The sequence below is a fragment of the Salvia splendens genome, chromosome 19, assembly GCF_004379255.2.
Source record: "Salvia splendens isolate huo1 chromosome 19, SspV2, whole genome shotgun sequence".
Classification (NCBI taxonomy): domain Eukaryota; kingdom Viridiplantae; phylum Streptophyta; class Magnoliopsida; order Lamiales; family Lamiaceae; genus Salvia; species Salvia splendens.
Window position 1 is genome coordinate 24,218,185 of NC_056050.1, and position 14,519 is coordinate 24,232,703.

Sequence of the window (14,519 nt, forward strand, 5' to 3'; positions counted from 1 at the left end):
TTTTACATTTTCTTTTTCTTACTTTACTAAATTCCCATTAAAACACGTACCGTTCACCTATGAGCCTATTTTTCGTGGACGGAGTATATAACAAAATAAAAGAAATCATTAGTGGGCCAATCAATTTCGGCCTATAAGTATACTCATATTTTGGGCCTGGAAATAGCGGTCCAATCGATTTTGAAAATCCATGAATTTTATTTTTTTTTTATTTTTGCGTGGTCATGATTTAAAATATCTGAAAGAAAAAATTGCGGAATATGTTTGTATATAGTAATAAAGGTTATATTGCTAACTCAATACTTAATTGCTAACTACAATTAAATAATAGCTATTAGATATTCAAATCAATTGCCTATATCATCATCTCCGGAATGTCAATACGATAAAAAAACGTCAAGGGTATTAACATCAATTTACAATAAATTAGTTGTAACTAACTTTGAAAAATATCCTATAACTTTAAAACGCATATAACTTTCTCGATTTAAATTATTTTTTCGCACAACATATATCAAATTAAAGATAATTTCACAATGATTCTAACGAAATCTCACTTGCATATGTACCAATGTCAAAATTTTTAAAAAAATTGAAAATTTTCATAAATTTCGTTAACAGATTTATATCAATACACGACACATAATATGTCAATACAATGCTTGTACAATGTCAATATGAAATTGTATTGACATTGTCATGTCTCTGTGTTGATGTATTTCGTACACTGTATTGACATTGTGTTTCTAAACCCTAAATTTGATAGTTGCTAGTATTATCTTTTTAATATTAAAAAGAGTAAAGGCCAAAATTGGTCCTGAACATATAGCCATTTTACGATTTTGGTCCTAAACATTATCTTTTGGATTTTTTGGTCCTGCACATATGGACATTTGATCATTTTGGTCCTGCACATATGGAAATTTGATCATTTTGGTCCCCCGTCAACATTTTCGTTAAAAACTAACGGTCAACATTATCTTTTGGATTTTTTGGTCCTGCACATATGGATATTTGATCATTTTGGTCCTGCACATATGGAATTTTGATCATTTTGGTCATCCGTCAACATTTTCGTTAAAAACTAACGGTCAACGGCCGATTTTTGACTAAAACAATGGGTTGGGTCGGGTCGTGTTTGGGTCGGGTTTGGGTTACACGTTAAGAAAAAAAATAATTATTTTTTATTAATTAAAAAATTATTTTTAATAAAATCTAAGCATAATATTTTCTTCAAATTTATGAAAAAATTAATTAAAAAATACTATACTTTAATTTTATTAATTAAAAAATATTAATTAATTTTTTAAGAATATTATGCTTAGATTTTAACGAAAATATTATGCTTAGATTTTAAGAAAATATTATTTTTTTCATAACGTATAACCCAAACCCGACCCAAACACGACCCGACCCAACCCATTGTTTTAGTCAAAAATCGGCCGTTGACCGTTAGTTTTTAACGAAAATGTTGACGGAGGACCAAAATGATCAAAATTCCATATGTGCAGGACCAAAATGATCAAATGTCCATATGTGCAGGACCAAAAAATCCAAAAGATAATGTTGACCGTTAGTTTTTAACGGAAATATTGACGGAGGACCAAAATGATCAAATGTCCATATGTGCAGGACCAAAAAATCCAAAAGATAATGTTTAGGACCAAAATCGTAAAATGGCTATATGTTCAGGACCAATTTTGGCCTTTACTCTATTAAAAAATGAAAAACGAAATTACAAATGGCAAATTGTAGACCACAAGATTTCTAAAATGAAAAACGAAATTACAAATGGCAAATTTAACTATTGAGGATAAATTTAAATTGCCAAGACATGAAGTAGTGCCGAGTATGGAGACACGACACCACCAATAATGCTAAACAAGACTTAATCTTTAAAGACCTTGCTCAACATCCACCACGTCTGTCGCCGTACAATCTGTACATTAAAAACAATATGCAGGGTTGAGTACTTGACGCACTTAGTGGACACATGCGAAAATTTAGTTTGTCAAGCTATAATCGAGTCACCTTGGGGGTTTTTATTTTTAAAAAACCCAAGTACAATAATATTCATTTCACGTAAAGTTCGATTGCGCAACCATTTTTCATCCACATCCAAGCCCCTTAGCTCAGGTGGTTGAGAAGGGGGGCAAGGATACCGCGCCATCCTAGAGGTCACGTGTTCGACCCCTGGGAGGCGCATCTTGGGGATTTATTTCTCCTGGGGGGTGATGAGTTCACTGGCCTGAACCCAGGAGCAGGGGGAGATAGGTAGGTGGACTGGTCAGACCTATAATTGGGAAGATAGGTTAACTGGTCTGGACCCGTGACTGGAGGGAATGTATGTGGACCCGTAGGCAGGGGCGGAGCTAGGAATTTGTAGGGAGAGGGGCAAGTTTACATATGAGAGAATTTTAAGAATTTGAGGAGGGGCATTTAAGAAGAAATTGAAAAAAATAAATTGTAAAATACACAATATATATATATATGAATATGAAAATGTGAGGTGGGGCAATTGCCCCTCTCTTCTTGTATGTAGATACGCCCCTGCCCGTAGGTCCCCTCCAAGACAACGAAGCGCAGCTCGGTGGTAAGACGCTTCATCTTCGACCGTTAGGCTGGGGGTCCGAGTCACTTCGGGGGGTAGATGGGGAACCATCGTTGATCCTCCTTTAAGTTAAAAAAAACCATTTTTCATCCACATCCACCATCACCAAGGAACGTGGCCACGAACCAAGTCACTAGACCGACCAACTCTAAAGAAATAGCGCATGATCTACGGGGTGCACACTAGTTTGAGCAGGTGTGCGGCCCTACTGGGACCCGAATTCGATTAAATATACATGACAAAGCCACTTTAGATAGGTTCATCAAAATACTTTTGCATAGCAAGACAAACATTTTCACCTCCTTTTCACAACAAAATATATTTAAGACATAGTTCTTATTTAAAAAGAAAGCTCACCTCGTCCACCACAAATGACAGGCAAAAGTTCACCCTTTTGAAAGTAGCATGGTATGCAAAAATTAGACTTTGCAAAGTAATACTTAGTTATCCGTGTGTGCATCCTACGTGTGTGCTCAAATTATCCTTCGTTCTTTCATAGGAAAACATATAAGCCCTCGTATTTTCCGGATTTAACTCATCGTCAAGAAAACTGCCCAACATTAATTACTTAAACCCATCTAAACAAGGATTAAGGTAGCCTCCGGCCCAACTAAAAGAATTAAAGTGGCCCAAATTCTAAAAGTATAAAAGGCCCAAACATATTAAACTAATGAAAAGGTACATAAAATACTCCACCCACCATTACACCTCTTCTTCATCAATTCAACACATTGCAAAACAATTAAAATGGTTCACTCATTTAAACCCCAAAAGGAAGGAATACCAACCATCACCGTATTTCATACTCTCTCTCTCTCTCCTCTATTTCTACATTCTAATCTCTCTCTTCTGTTTCTAAAAGAAATTGGCCATGGAATCAATACATGGAGATTTGAGGAGAAATTTAGCTTTGCAGAAGAGAAGAGGAATGCGTTGAGACTCTAAGATTTTGAATGGAGAATATATAAGAATATGATGGGTTTTATTTTGGTTGGTAGAAACGGTACAGTGATGGGGTTGGGAGAAATATATTTAACCAAAAAATTTGATATAATTAATAATTAATATTTTGTGCTTTTCAAAATTGGTCCCTAACTAAAAAGAAATAAAATGGCTAGAAGATAAAAGAGATAGGTCCAAATATTTGATTTAGAAAATTGATTAAATTGTGGTATTTTATTTTAGTACTTTGGTGTTAGTCCAAGTACTAGCAAACGAACGCCCAAAATTTTCCATCGACGAATCACACTTCATTCTCGTTGACTACTCACACCACACGATTAACCAACAACAATTCAAGCATTCACTATTTCCATTCCTAATCAAACAAAACAAAACGATATCTTACTCAATGTCTATCACTCGTTCGTTCTCAAAACAAAATCTTAACGTAAAAAAAAGTAATAATAAAAGCAGGCATTACACCAACATTAAAAATACAACCAAAATAGCAATAAATTATAATTGTACTTATTATAATGATTATTACCTTAAATTCGGACGTGCTGTCTAATTTATTTTGAAAAATATTCAATTGTTATTTCTCTCTGTTAACCCTTTTTAAATAAATTTAGAAGTGTGTAAATATAATAATACATATTGATTAAATCTCTATATCATACGATTCATACATAAATACAATCACCAACTACTTCAATTCACCATACAAATGATAAGTAGGAGTATATTACATTGCATAAAAATAGAATCCATAAGCGTTGAAGCACCAACTATTTGTTTATTTATAGTACTCAATTTCATTACTTTTTGAAAGTTTATTTTAAATTTTAATAAGGAAAAAACACTATTATATAAATCACGTAATCCTCATGTATAATATATTCTCCAACTAACTAGAAAATTATGATCCTACAAATTGGTGGATCAAATTCACGCATATTGGTTTTTTTTGTTTTTTTTCATATAATTCTACCATTCAAAATGCTAACCACCGCCCAATATTCAACTGAATTTGTAAGCATATCATCTGCCACGTGCTGGTCACATGGTGCATGAATATTAAATTTTCTTTAATTTCTCAGCCTTTTTAAATAAATGTTTGATTTATAACCTATCCACCCACCATAAAATAAAATGCTATTCTTGTATTATTGTGTGTATGTCTACATAACTACGATAGCGTAACGGCTTATATGAAATTTATTTGTTCACCTATGAAAAACGACGGCGTCTAATGCTATATTTATTCTGATGTTCTTAGGGTATCCACTATAAGGCGGACGTCCCCAATAGCCCGCCCCTTTTTTGTCAACAGCCCCAGTTTTTTTTTCCGCGCCCAAAAAAAAAGTTTCCGCTACTATAGGCGGATACTTCCAATAGCCCCGAAATTTTATAACCAATTATAAGCCATTATAACAAAAAACGTGTATTAAAAAAAATTCCTTCTTCCTTCTTCCTTCTCCCTTCCTTCCTCTCTCAAAAAATGTCGAAAATTATAATAATAAAAAAAATTCAAGGATAGCCCAGCCTAATCGCCGCGTCCGCCCAGGACCGGCGCGTCCTCGCTCTGAAGACGCCGCATGACCGTCCGCCCCGGAAGTCGCCCCCCCCCCCGAGACCGCCCCTGCGGGGGCTATAGCTGCGGCTATCCCACAGTGGATACTCTTTCCTTCAAAACGATGATGTACTCAACGATTTCGGACATGCATGTGTTTACTTAAACATGACTGTGTGTCTTTTATAAATAATGTCGACAAGTACAGAGTTTGGTAATCACAAATAAAGTGAGTTACAAACACTATAATGTAATTTTGTTTTAATTTTTTTTATCAAGTCCTACCCATTATACTTAGAGCATCTCCACTAATCTCCAAGTGGAGAGATAAAATTATATAACTACCATATTTACCTTTTTTCTATAAAAATCACTCTCTAATTGGAGAGGTATTTGAAAAGGTATTATACCTTTTCTCATTTTGAAGAGGTATGATGGAGAGGTAAAATTTTATAACCACCATATTTGCCTTCTTTTCATGAAAAATCATTCTCCAAGGGGGAAAGTATTTGAGAAGGTATTACATTTTAGGTTTTTTAATGCATTTTGTACTATTATTTTATTTTTTTAAAATGATATACTTTTCTATATACTTTTTTCCTTTGAAATGTATTACTTTTTGAAAGGATATATTTTACTTTTTGAGAAGGTAAATAGATGATATACCTCTTTCATTTACCTTTCCTTGTTGAAGATGCTTTTACAATTAACTCATTTTATTAGGGCATGGTTTGATGAATGGATCAAGTCGACCAAGTTAAATTCAATAATCCAAGTTTTTGACCAATCGAAGATGCACTACTTCATACCATCTTTTTTTGGGTTTTTTTTTGTTGCAAAATTCGAGTCTAGTGACTAATCTATTTGCTTATGATGCTGATTTATAGCACTTTGAAAGATATTACAACTTGTCTATTAATTCTTTAAGAGTTATAATTATTACTTTGATTTTATTTTGCTTTCTAAAAAGAAGTGTACCTAAAATTCTGCATAGCTCCATCCCACTTCTTGTGTAGATGCTACTTTATAAACTTTCCATTCTACAACTAGTTCTAAAATTGATGGTTTTGAGGTTTATTTAATCTTGGACACTTCAAAATTCATGCATTTTATTAAAGTTCTCGATTGTCTCCTTTGAGTGGTAGGGTACCTAAATGTATATTCATTTCAACATTCACTTATAATTTAAGCAATTGGTGACTCCAATATAGTTATAACATTTTTATGCTGCCCAATATATTCTGTGTCCCTATCACTAAATTATAATTTTAAAAAAATATATATAGTGTTTATTGTCCTCCTTCAACAATATTAATTGTATTGAAATGTGTTTTTTGGTTGTCTTTGTTGTCTATAATCCAAATGTAATCGAACATCAAATCTTCTGAATGTTATAAATGAAATAAAATATGGTGTGAAATTATTAAGCTACACTGTGCAAATGAATGATAGTTTTCTTAATATCTTGATTTATATTGTTTGTGTTTTCAATATCAAATGTTGAAATTTATGGATGTGGTACTATGCTTTTATTTTATACTAGTTTCTAAATTAGTTTTAAAAAATATTTATTTTGTTGATATGTTGATTTTATTATTTTATTATAATTCTTTATAATAAAACTAATGGTAGCTTGTCATTTTTACTGTAACAATTTCTGAGGCATGTTGAAAAGTATAGTAAATGGAGTAAATAAAATAAATTCCAATGATTGTGTTTGCCGGCACCTGTTTACTTGGATTTTCTCTAATTAAATATATTTATGGACATCATTAGTGAGTATTTTAATGATTATCAAACAGGAATAATGCAAAATCACAATTATATTCATCGCAACATACCCCATATTTCTGGGGGTAAATTGTCATCATTCATGTTTGGCCATTTTACAAAAAAATCATAAAATTGGGGTCCATTTTATTAGATCTAATTAATTCAAGCAAACTTTTGTCGAACCAATAAAATGCAGACAAATATCACAGACCTCTCTATCTCTCTCAATATTATTGTCAAATTTACACCACGTTCTATCATTTCAATTAAATGATTGTAGTACTACTATATATTTGCATTAAATGCACTACATATAAATTGACTCGTGCAAGTTTAGTTATACACATTGGTGGTGTTTAATTTTTCTAGATAAAATAATATCAAGATATAATTTAGGATTCAGTTGTGAAATTATTTTAGTCATGAATAATTAGCTATAACTAATTATCTCATAATTATTCATCTAGGATTGAGTTAGAGAACTAAATTTCATGAATCAAACACACCACTAATTTAATCCCGGGATACAATCTTGAAATCGAAAACCCCCATTGTGGATATATCTAGTAGTATTAGATTAATTGTTGTTATTTTTTTGGTTTGACCACATGTGTTTCGAACCCGTCTTTAGTGGATCGGGTTTGCGTAATAAGACTGAAAGTTTTTTAGCGGGTGGCGGGTTTGAGCCCGTGAATTGTTGTCAATTATTTGTATTATGATTAAAGTCTTTGAACTATTTTATTTTGTTGTTAGCATTTAGGTTTGAGTGAAATTACTCAAAGAAATTTGATCTAATATTAAGCAAATTTACAATTTTTTTGGGACCATTTTCCACACATACATTTCCTTCATTACAGATCAACACCTACACACACCATCAAGTTTAATTTCTATACCTAATCACTTTCCCTCATTAATTGTCACACACACATACTAATTACACATGACTTCATACTCTCTTAATTTGTTTTAATCTAATATCATTCATATAATGATATAATTATCATAAAGTGTTGCTGGGGCAAAATATATACCTAAAATATACAGTTTTAATTCATAATACTTACTAGTATATCACAAGTAAATCAACATGACAAGTTGCAATTTCATAATATTATTAAATATAATATCTCAAATCCAACCAATCGCATGGTCATGTCACGTGCGTTCTCTCTCATCATATGCGCTTATGAAAAATTTCACTTTTGTTTATTGTAATTATTAATTTTTTTTAGAACAACTTTTATTTAGCAAAATGTTTCACTTCTATACTAGTACTAAGTTAATGTATTTATGCATGCTAACCCCTAACCTTATGCTGATGTATTTTCACATCATTAACTAAATAAATTATCATATAACCATGTCTTTTTTGAGACATCCAAGCGATTAAACTTCTTCTCTAACAAAACAATTTATCATAATCATAACTTATTGGTTAGATTAGTAGAACATTGATACTATTAGAGGACTAAACAGCAAAGAACACTAAATTCAGGAAAATAGTAGAAAAGCCAAGAATAATAATTAAATAGCTGAATTTGAATATATTAGTCAACTAAATCAGGCGCATTCAAAATGAAAGTAGGAAATAAAAAAAGAGAAATACCAATACGAATAAAGAATGTTTAGATAAGAAGACTTTTTGATTTAGGTGGTAGAGTGGTACTAGTATATTTTTATATATTAATTTTATAATATATTTTAAATGGAATACTTTAATAAGATGCAATTATCGAATACATGAAAAATCAAATGAGTTTTTTAATAGTAACTTAGTTTTACGGATGTATAAAGCATTTGTTAATAGAATGTGATTATAAACATCATTTTTCTATGATCGATAGTCTCTATATAGAAAATTAGAAATAGCAATAAACGTAAAATACACTAATTTGCCACTCGCCTTCGATAAAAAATGAGTTTACTTTTTTATCCATATACAACGATTTACCGATTAAATATTCACTATCCATTCAAACTTTTATTGGAAAATAATAAATTTATAAGTACTATCTTTATTAAATAGTGGGTTGTTAATTGTGTTGTGCACAAATATAATTTGGTTGGTCCAACAAATTATTATTCTCAACTTTTAAAATTAATACCTATCGAAATCTAGCGTTTCAAATGTCAATAAAATTTTAAAATCCTCTAAAAATATATACTAATAAAGTAATAATCAATACACCAAATTATTATGCACTTGCGTCAATATCAAGTAATTAATTGCGTGTGGTGGAACATTTGCAAATTTACCCAAATGATTTTGTCCCATAAAGTCACAAACAAATTAGTCAGAATTTAGGTCATCTTTGAAGATATAATTTTATTAATTTAATTTCAGTGCTATATGTATTTGATTAGAAAATGGGAATTGCTAATTTGCTATCATCCCCGCATGCAAAAATCATATGAAATGAAAATTGCGTGCAGACGTTCGAATCAGATTTTGTTCACTAAATATTTTTTAAATTAAATTTTACTAATTTATACTACTAGTTATGAAATCACATTTGGAGATATATTAATCATCGATTAGATTATAATGATAATAGTCAATTGAGTGCGGTACACTGATCTTTTAAAATTTGTAAAGTTAGTTAATTATCAGTATATTTAAATATTCTGTAAATTATCGGACAAACCACATAATTTTGTCAAATTTTACTCAATCTTGTAATTTTAAAATCCATTAATTTTATCATGAAAACTATAATACGCAGTAGAATATAAGACTAGAGTAAATTATTTTAGCTTTCAAATTTTGCATAATTTCTTATCAAATTTAAATCAGTGAGAAAATTAAGAAAAATATCAAAATTATGATGCAATTGACTATTTTTCAATCCAATAAATTCTTTAAGAGCATCCACAATGGCGGATGTCCCGGCGGACGTCGGACCGGCGTGCCGGACGTTCGCCATTAGGCAGCATGCATACGGATACGGACGTCCGCTGCGGACACCGGAGTTCCGCGACTTTGCGGGACGTCCGCCATTGCGTTGACACGACAGACGTTCCGACGGACGTCCCGGTTTTTTTATTGTTTTTCGTGGATGTCCTTGGGGATGTCCGCCATTGTGTAGTGAGATGTCCTTATGACGTGGCAGAAGGTATTTTTTGGAAGTCCGTCGGGACATCCGTCCCATTGTGGATGCCCTAACTATTTTCTTGACAGTCAAATGTAAATTCATGTAACTATTTGAATTTTGATATTCGATCAACTGCAATTTGCGCAAATGTGTATTTAATCTTATCTGAAACAATTATAACTCGTATAATTTTGCTACCAACTTTTAATCATTTAATTAATTAAGAGAATAGAAAATCGAATTTGAATAGTTATTCAGTGAATCCGTAAATAAGTTCATGCAATTCGACCGAAATAATTAAATTAAAAAAACGACACTAGCCGACGACGTCGTTTCACTCATCGGAAACCGAGCTCGTATAAATGGCGGAGCAGAGAAAGTCTTCAATCAGTTTACTCCCTTCTCTCAATCCAAAAATCTAGAGAGAGAAAATCCATGGATACAGAGATTTTTGAGAGAGAAAAAGAGGAAAAACAATAAATAGGCCAAACAAAAAGTGAAAAAAGGAAAGCAAAGCGAAAAAAAAGAAGAGGAGAGTGGAGACATTAAAGCAGTTGCTGGTGTAATCAACAAGGCTCCTTGCTTCTTCCCAAGGTCAGATTCGTGTTTTCACCCTCCGCCCCATGCTAACCGCCGCCGCGTTCCAATCAATCGGGAGCAGAATCGGCAAGTGTGTCGTCGTCGTCGGATTCTGGAGGGATGCGGCGGCGAACGGCGGCGTGAACCTCTCCATCACGGCGTTTGCTGGCCTCGCGTTAGCCGCCGCAGTGTTCTACACCACTAGGTAAAGAGATAGCGGAGGAATCTTTGACGGACTGAGAAATCCGGTGTTGTAACCCTAGGGAGACTTAATTTAATTAGTTAGGCAGAAAGGAAAAAAAATTGGGGAAAAATTTAGTGATAAAGTGTTCATAGATGAGAGCTCTAAGACGAAGTCAGACTTCGTCAAAATCTTCGTCGCCGTCGTCGTCTTCGAATGCGTCGTCGTCTCCGCCGTCTTCGTCGTGGATTCATTTGAGATCGGTTTTGTACATAGTAGCTTCCTCAAATTCATCACCAGCGTCTTGTTCATCTTCCTCTTCTGATCGGTGAGTCTCTCCTTTCTATCTCTAAATTAAACTTGAAAGTGTTTTCTAATTGGTTGTTTTTCTAATCTTAAGTACAGATCTTGAGTTTTTACTTTAATCTCATATCTCTTCGCTTATACTGTCTGAGTTCAATCTGCCAATTCTTTTCAGCTCGGCGCAGAACTATCCATTTGGCCGCCGTAGGTGTACTCTTAGTTTAGTTGGTAGGAATCAATGTGTAAGAGTAATGTTGATTTGACTTGGTCATATGGAATATTTCTTTTTTGATTTGCTAGTCAAAATGGTAATATACCTTGAACGATCGTCTGGTGTTGAATATCTAGTGCTTGATTAATGGAAAGACTCATTCTTGCCCTTAATATTGGATTTTGTGAAATTAAAGTGTAATCTATTGAAGGTCACCTACACTGGACTTCTGGAATTAGCAAAGTTGAGATTTTGTGGGAATTAGTCCCTACTCCCTAGGTTTACGTGTGTAGTTTAGCCCATCTATGAATATGAGAAATAAAATCTCGCTTGATGTGGAAATTGTAGATTGACCTGCTTTTGCTGAGGCTGTACATCATGCTTCTTTGAATTTTCTTTGAAGTCTTGAACAAGATTATATATTTTCTATCAAGTCATGTTTTATAGACATGGAATGTCTGGTGGGAGATTTAGTATGCAGCCATAAATATGTAAGCAGTGATTGTGCCTAATGATCTTGTGACATGGAAAACTGTTACTCTTTCGATTTAATTGACATTGTCTCCCATTTATCAAATGAATAAATAGTGCTATTGCTCATTTTCAGTGGTCGCCTCAAATCCCCATGGTCCCGGAGAAAAAGGAAACATATACTCTCACCTCAGCAGTGGAGAAGTTTGTTCACTCCTGATGGAAAGCTCCGTGACAATGGAGTTAAATTCCTGAAGAAAGTTCGAAGCGGAGTGAGTTGTGATTTCATACAGCTGCAAATTCCCATTTTTCTTCTTTTACCTTCGAATTTTATTCCTTCTGAATTGTTACTTGCCGAAGTTCACCTTTGATGACTTTATTGTTGTACTTGGGAACTGCTTGAATTTGATTTTATACCTTGCTTTATGCAGGGTGTTGATCCTAGTATCAGGGGAGAGGTTTGGCCATTTCTTCTTGGAGTGTAAGTTGAATATGCTATGTGAATGTCAATATTTTTTCATTTCTTTCTTGTGTATGAACACCCCATCAATAGTTTAATTTCTTCAGTTTCTTAGATATAACCTTGCTAAGAAATTGTTATGATGTAAATAAATGAAGAATAAGGATTGGTCAGGTTACAGCTAGTGTTTCACAAAATCCATTTGCTTCTTGACGTTTGTGTTTGCTTGTAATAATCCCATTTTTCTTATTCATGTCTCTGAATATAAGTCGCCAGCTTCCACTTTTGGTCCAACAATGTTTCTGTCATCAAGTCCTTAACTTTAATCTTTAAGATGTACCAGCCTTAGTTCCCCTTGTTGAGGGCCAGTGCGTCTCTGTTATCAACATGTACTTCAAGAATATGTATATGGCTTTGTCATAACAATCTTGAAATCATTCTGCAGCTATGGCCTGAGAAGTACCAAAGAAGAAAGAGATACTACTAAAGCCCAGAACAGGTAGAGTCACAAACACGAGCTCTCTTTTATTAACCCTTGAAATACCACTACTACCTTGACATAAATTCACACATGCCAGTGAAATAAGACAAGGAAGATAAGACGTGCCATGTTAAGTTAGCATGCTCTTTTTATGTTTTTCTTGTCTATCCACAAATCTTCCCTTTTCTTTCGTATCTTTCTTTTTTTTTCTTAATCTGCACTCCATTTATATGTTTAAATATTAAGTTGATAAGTCTGGCTTCACATTTGTTTTGAAATAACCTTTTAGTGGCTGTGTTACTATATGCAGAAAGGAATATGAGAAACTGCGGAGGCTGTCTCGACGACTCCTTAAGCATGTTAGTGAACCTTCTAAGTTAAGTGAAAATGGTGAAACAAGTAATACAGGTGATGGAAGTATCACTGAAGGGATTGATTCTCCTGGCTCTGAAGAGGTGGTGAGTGCCAGACAATCCCTTTCGAGTGAGGAAGCATTCGATAATGAGGATGAATTCTGTGCCACCAGCTCAATTATGAATGGGTATGAGGGTTCAAAAAGAATTGTAGATTCCATCCTCTCCGAGTCAGAGTCCTCAGATTCTGAATCCTCAGATGATCCTGAATTGAGTCAAACTTTCGACTTTACTGAAAGCACACAGGACCAGGCCCCTGAAAACGACCTGTCCACAAAGGAGGATTCGTCTCCTTCAAGCATGGATGTTCAATCTCAACCCTTTAGTAGGGAGGATTACGCCACCTGGCAGCGAATCATCCGCTTAGATGCTATCCGGGCCAATGAGGACTGGATATCATACTCCCCGACACAGACCACAGTAACAGATGCAAAAGCCCGCCGTGCTGCTGAGGCAGTGAGGCTGAAGGATTACGACCACCTCATTCCTAGCAGGATCTACCATGCTTCTCGTTTGGTAGCCATTCTTGAAGCTTATGCACTTTATGATCCTGAAATCGGCTATTGCCAGGGGATGAGTGATCTACTATCTCCCATAATAGCTGTGATGACGGAGGACCACGAAGCTTTCTGGTGCTTTGTGGGTTTCATGAAGAAGGCTCGTCACAATTTTCGACTCGATGAAGTGGGAATCAGAAGGCAGCTGAACATTGTCTCTAAAATCATCAAGTACAAGGACTCACACCTCTACAGGCATCTCGAGGAGCTTCAGGCCGAGGATTGCTTCTTCGTTTACAGGATGGTGGTCGTGCTCTTTAGAAGGGAACTAACTTTTGAGCAAACTCTATGCCTCTGGGAAGTCGTGTGGGCCGATCAGGTTGCCATCAGGGCTGGTATCGGGAAGTCTGCTTGGAGCAGGATTAGGCAGCGGGCCCCTCCAACCGATGATCTTTTGCTCTATGCTATTGCAGCCTCCGTCCTTCAAAGGAGGAAGCAAATCATAGAGAAACACAGCAGCATGGACGAGATTCTAAGGGAGTGCAATTCGATGGCCGGGCATCTCAACGTGTGGAAGCTTCTGGATGATGCACACCACTTGGTCGTCAACCTCCACGACAAGATCGAGACTTCATGAGTATGTAACTTATACCCTAATTATCGCAAAGTCTATCATTGAAGAATTTTCTCCGTTTGTCGTTTCTTGGAAAACCGCAAACTTGGTACTTGTTTCGGGTGAAGGTAGCAAAGCTCCTAAGCAACGGGGCTGCTACGGCTGCTCTTAGGTCTTTTCATATAGGCAGTTTCCAATTAGAAATCTTTGATTCCATCTGTAATTCTGTACCTCTACACTTGAAAATTTTCAGGTGAAGCTTATTTCATTTTGTGAACAATGAATTACTAATATCAAACGTTTATTGCAGCAAAAG

At 34.5% G+C, this 14,519-nt stretch overlaps 1 protein-coding gene across 1 annotated transcript; it reads left to right on the plus strand.

Moving 5' to 3' along the window:
* Positions 1–10,379: 10,379 nt before the first annotated feature.
* On the plus strand, positions 10,380–14,518 carry LOC121779557 (rab GTPase-activating protein 22-like). Its single transcript, XM_042176903.1, has 5 exons — positions 10,380–11,082; positions 11,876–12,011; positions 12,171–12,220; positions 12,645–12,698; positions 12,991–14,518. The coding sequence occupies exons 1-5, from the start codon at positions 10,910–10,912 to the stop codon at positions 14,225–14,227; spliced, it is 1,650 nt and encodes a 549-aa protein (XP_042032837.1). The 5' UTR covers positions 10,380–10,909; the 3' UTR covers positions 14,228–14,518.
* The last annotated feature ends 1 nt before the right edge of the window (position 14,519 follows it).

Bases quoted from the DNA above. Each gene is read 5' to 3' on its own strand.
- LOC121779557 (XM_042176903.1), top strand. From the start codon at position 10,910: ATGAGAGCTCTAAGACGAAGTCAGACTTCGTCAAAATCTTCGTCGCCG. The intron at 12,012-12,170 runs GTGAGTTGTGAT...TGCTTTATGCAG, and splicing joins TGAAGAAAGTTCGAAGCGGA to GGTGTTGATCCTAGTATCAG. The intron at 12,221-12,644 runs GTAAGTTGAATA...ATCATTCTGCAG, and splicing joins TGGCCATTTCTTCTTGGAGT to CTATGGCCTGAGAAGTACCA.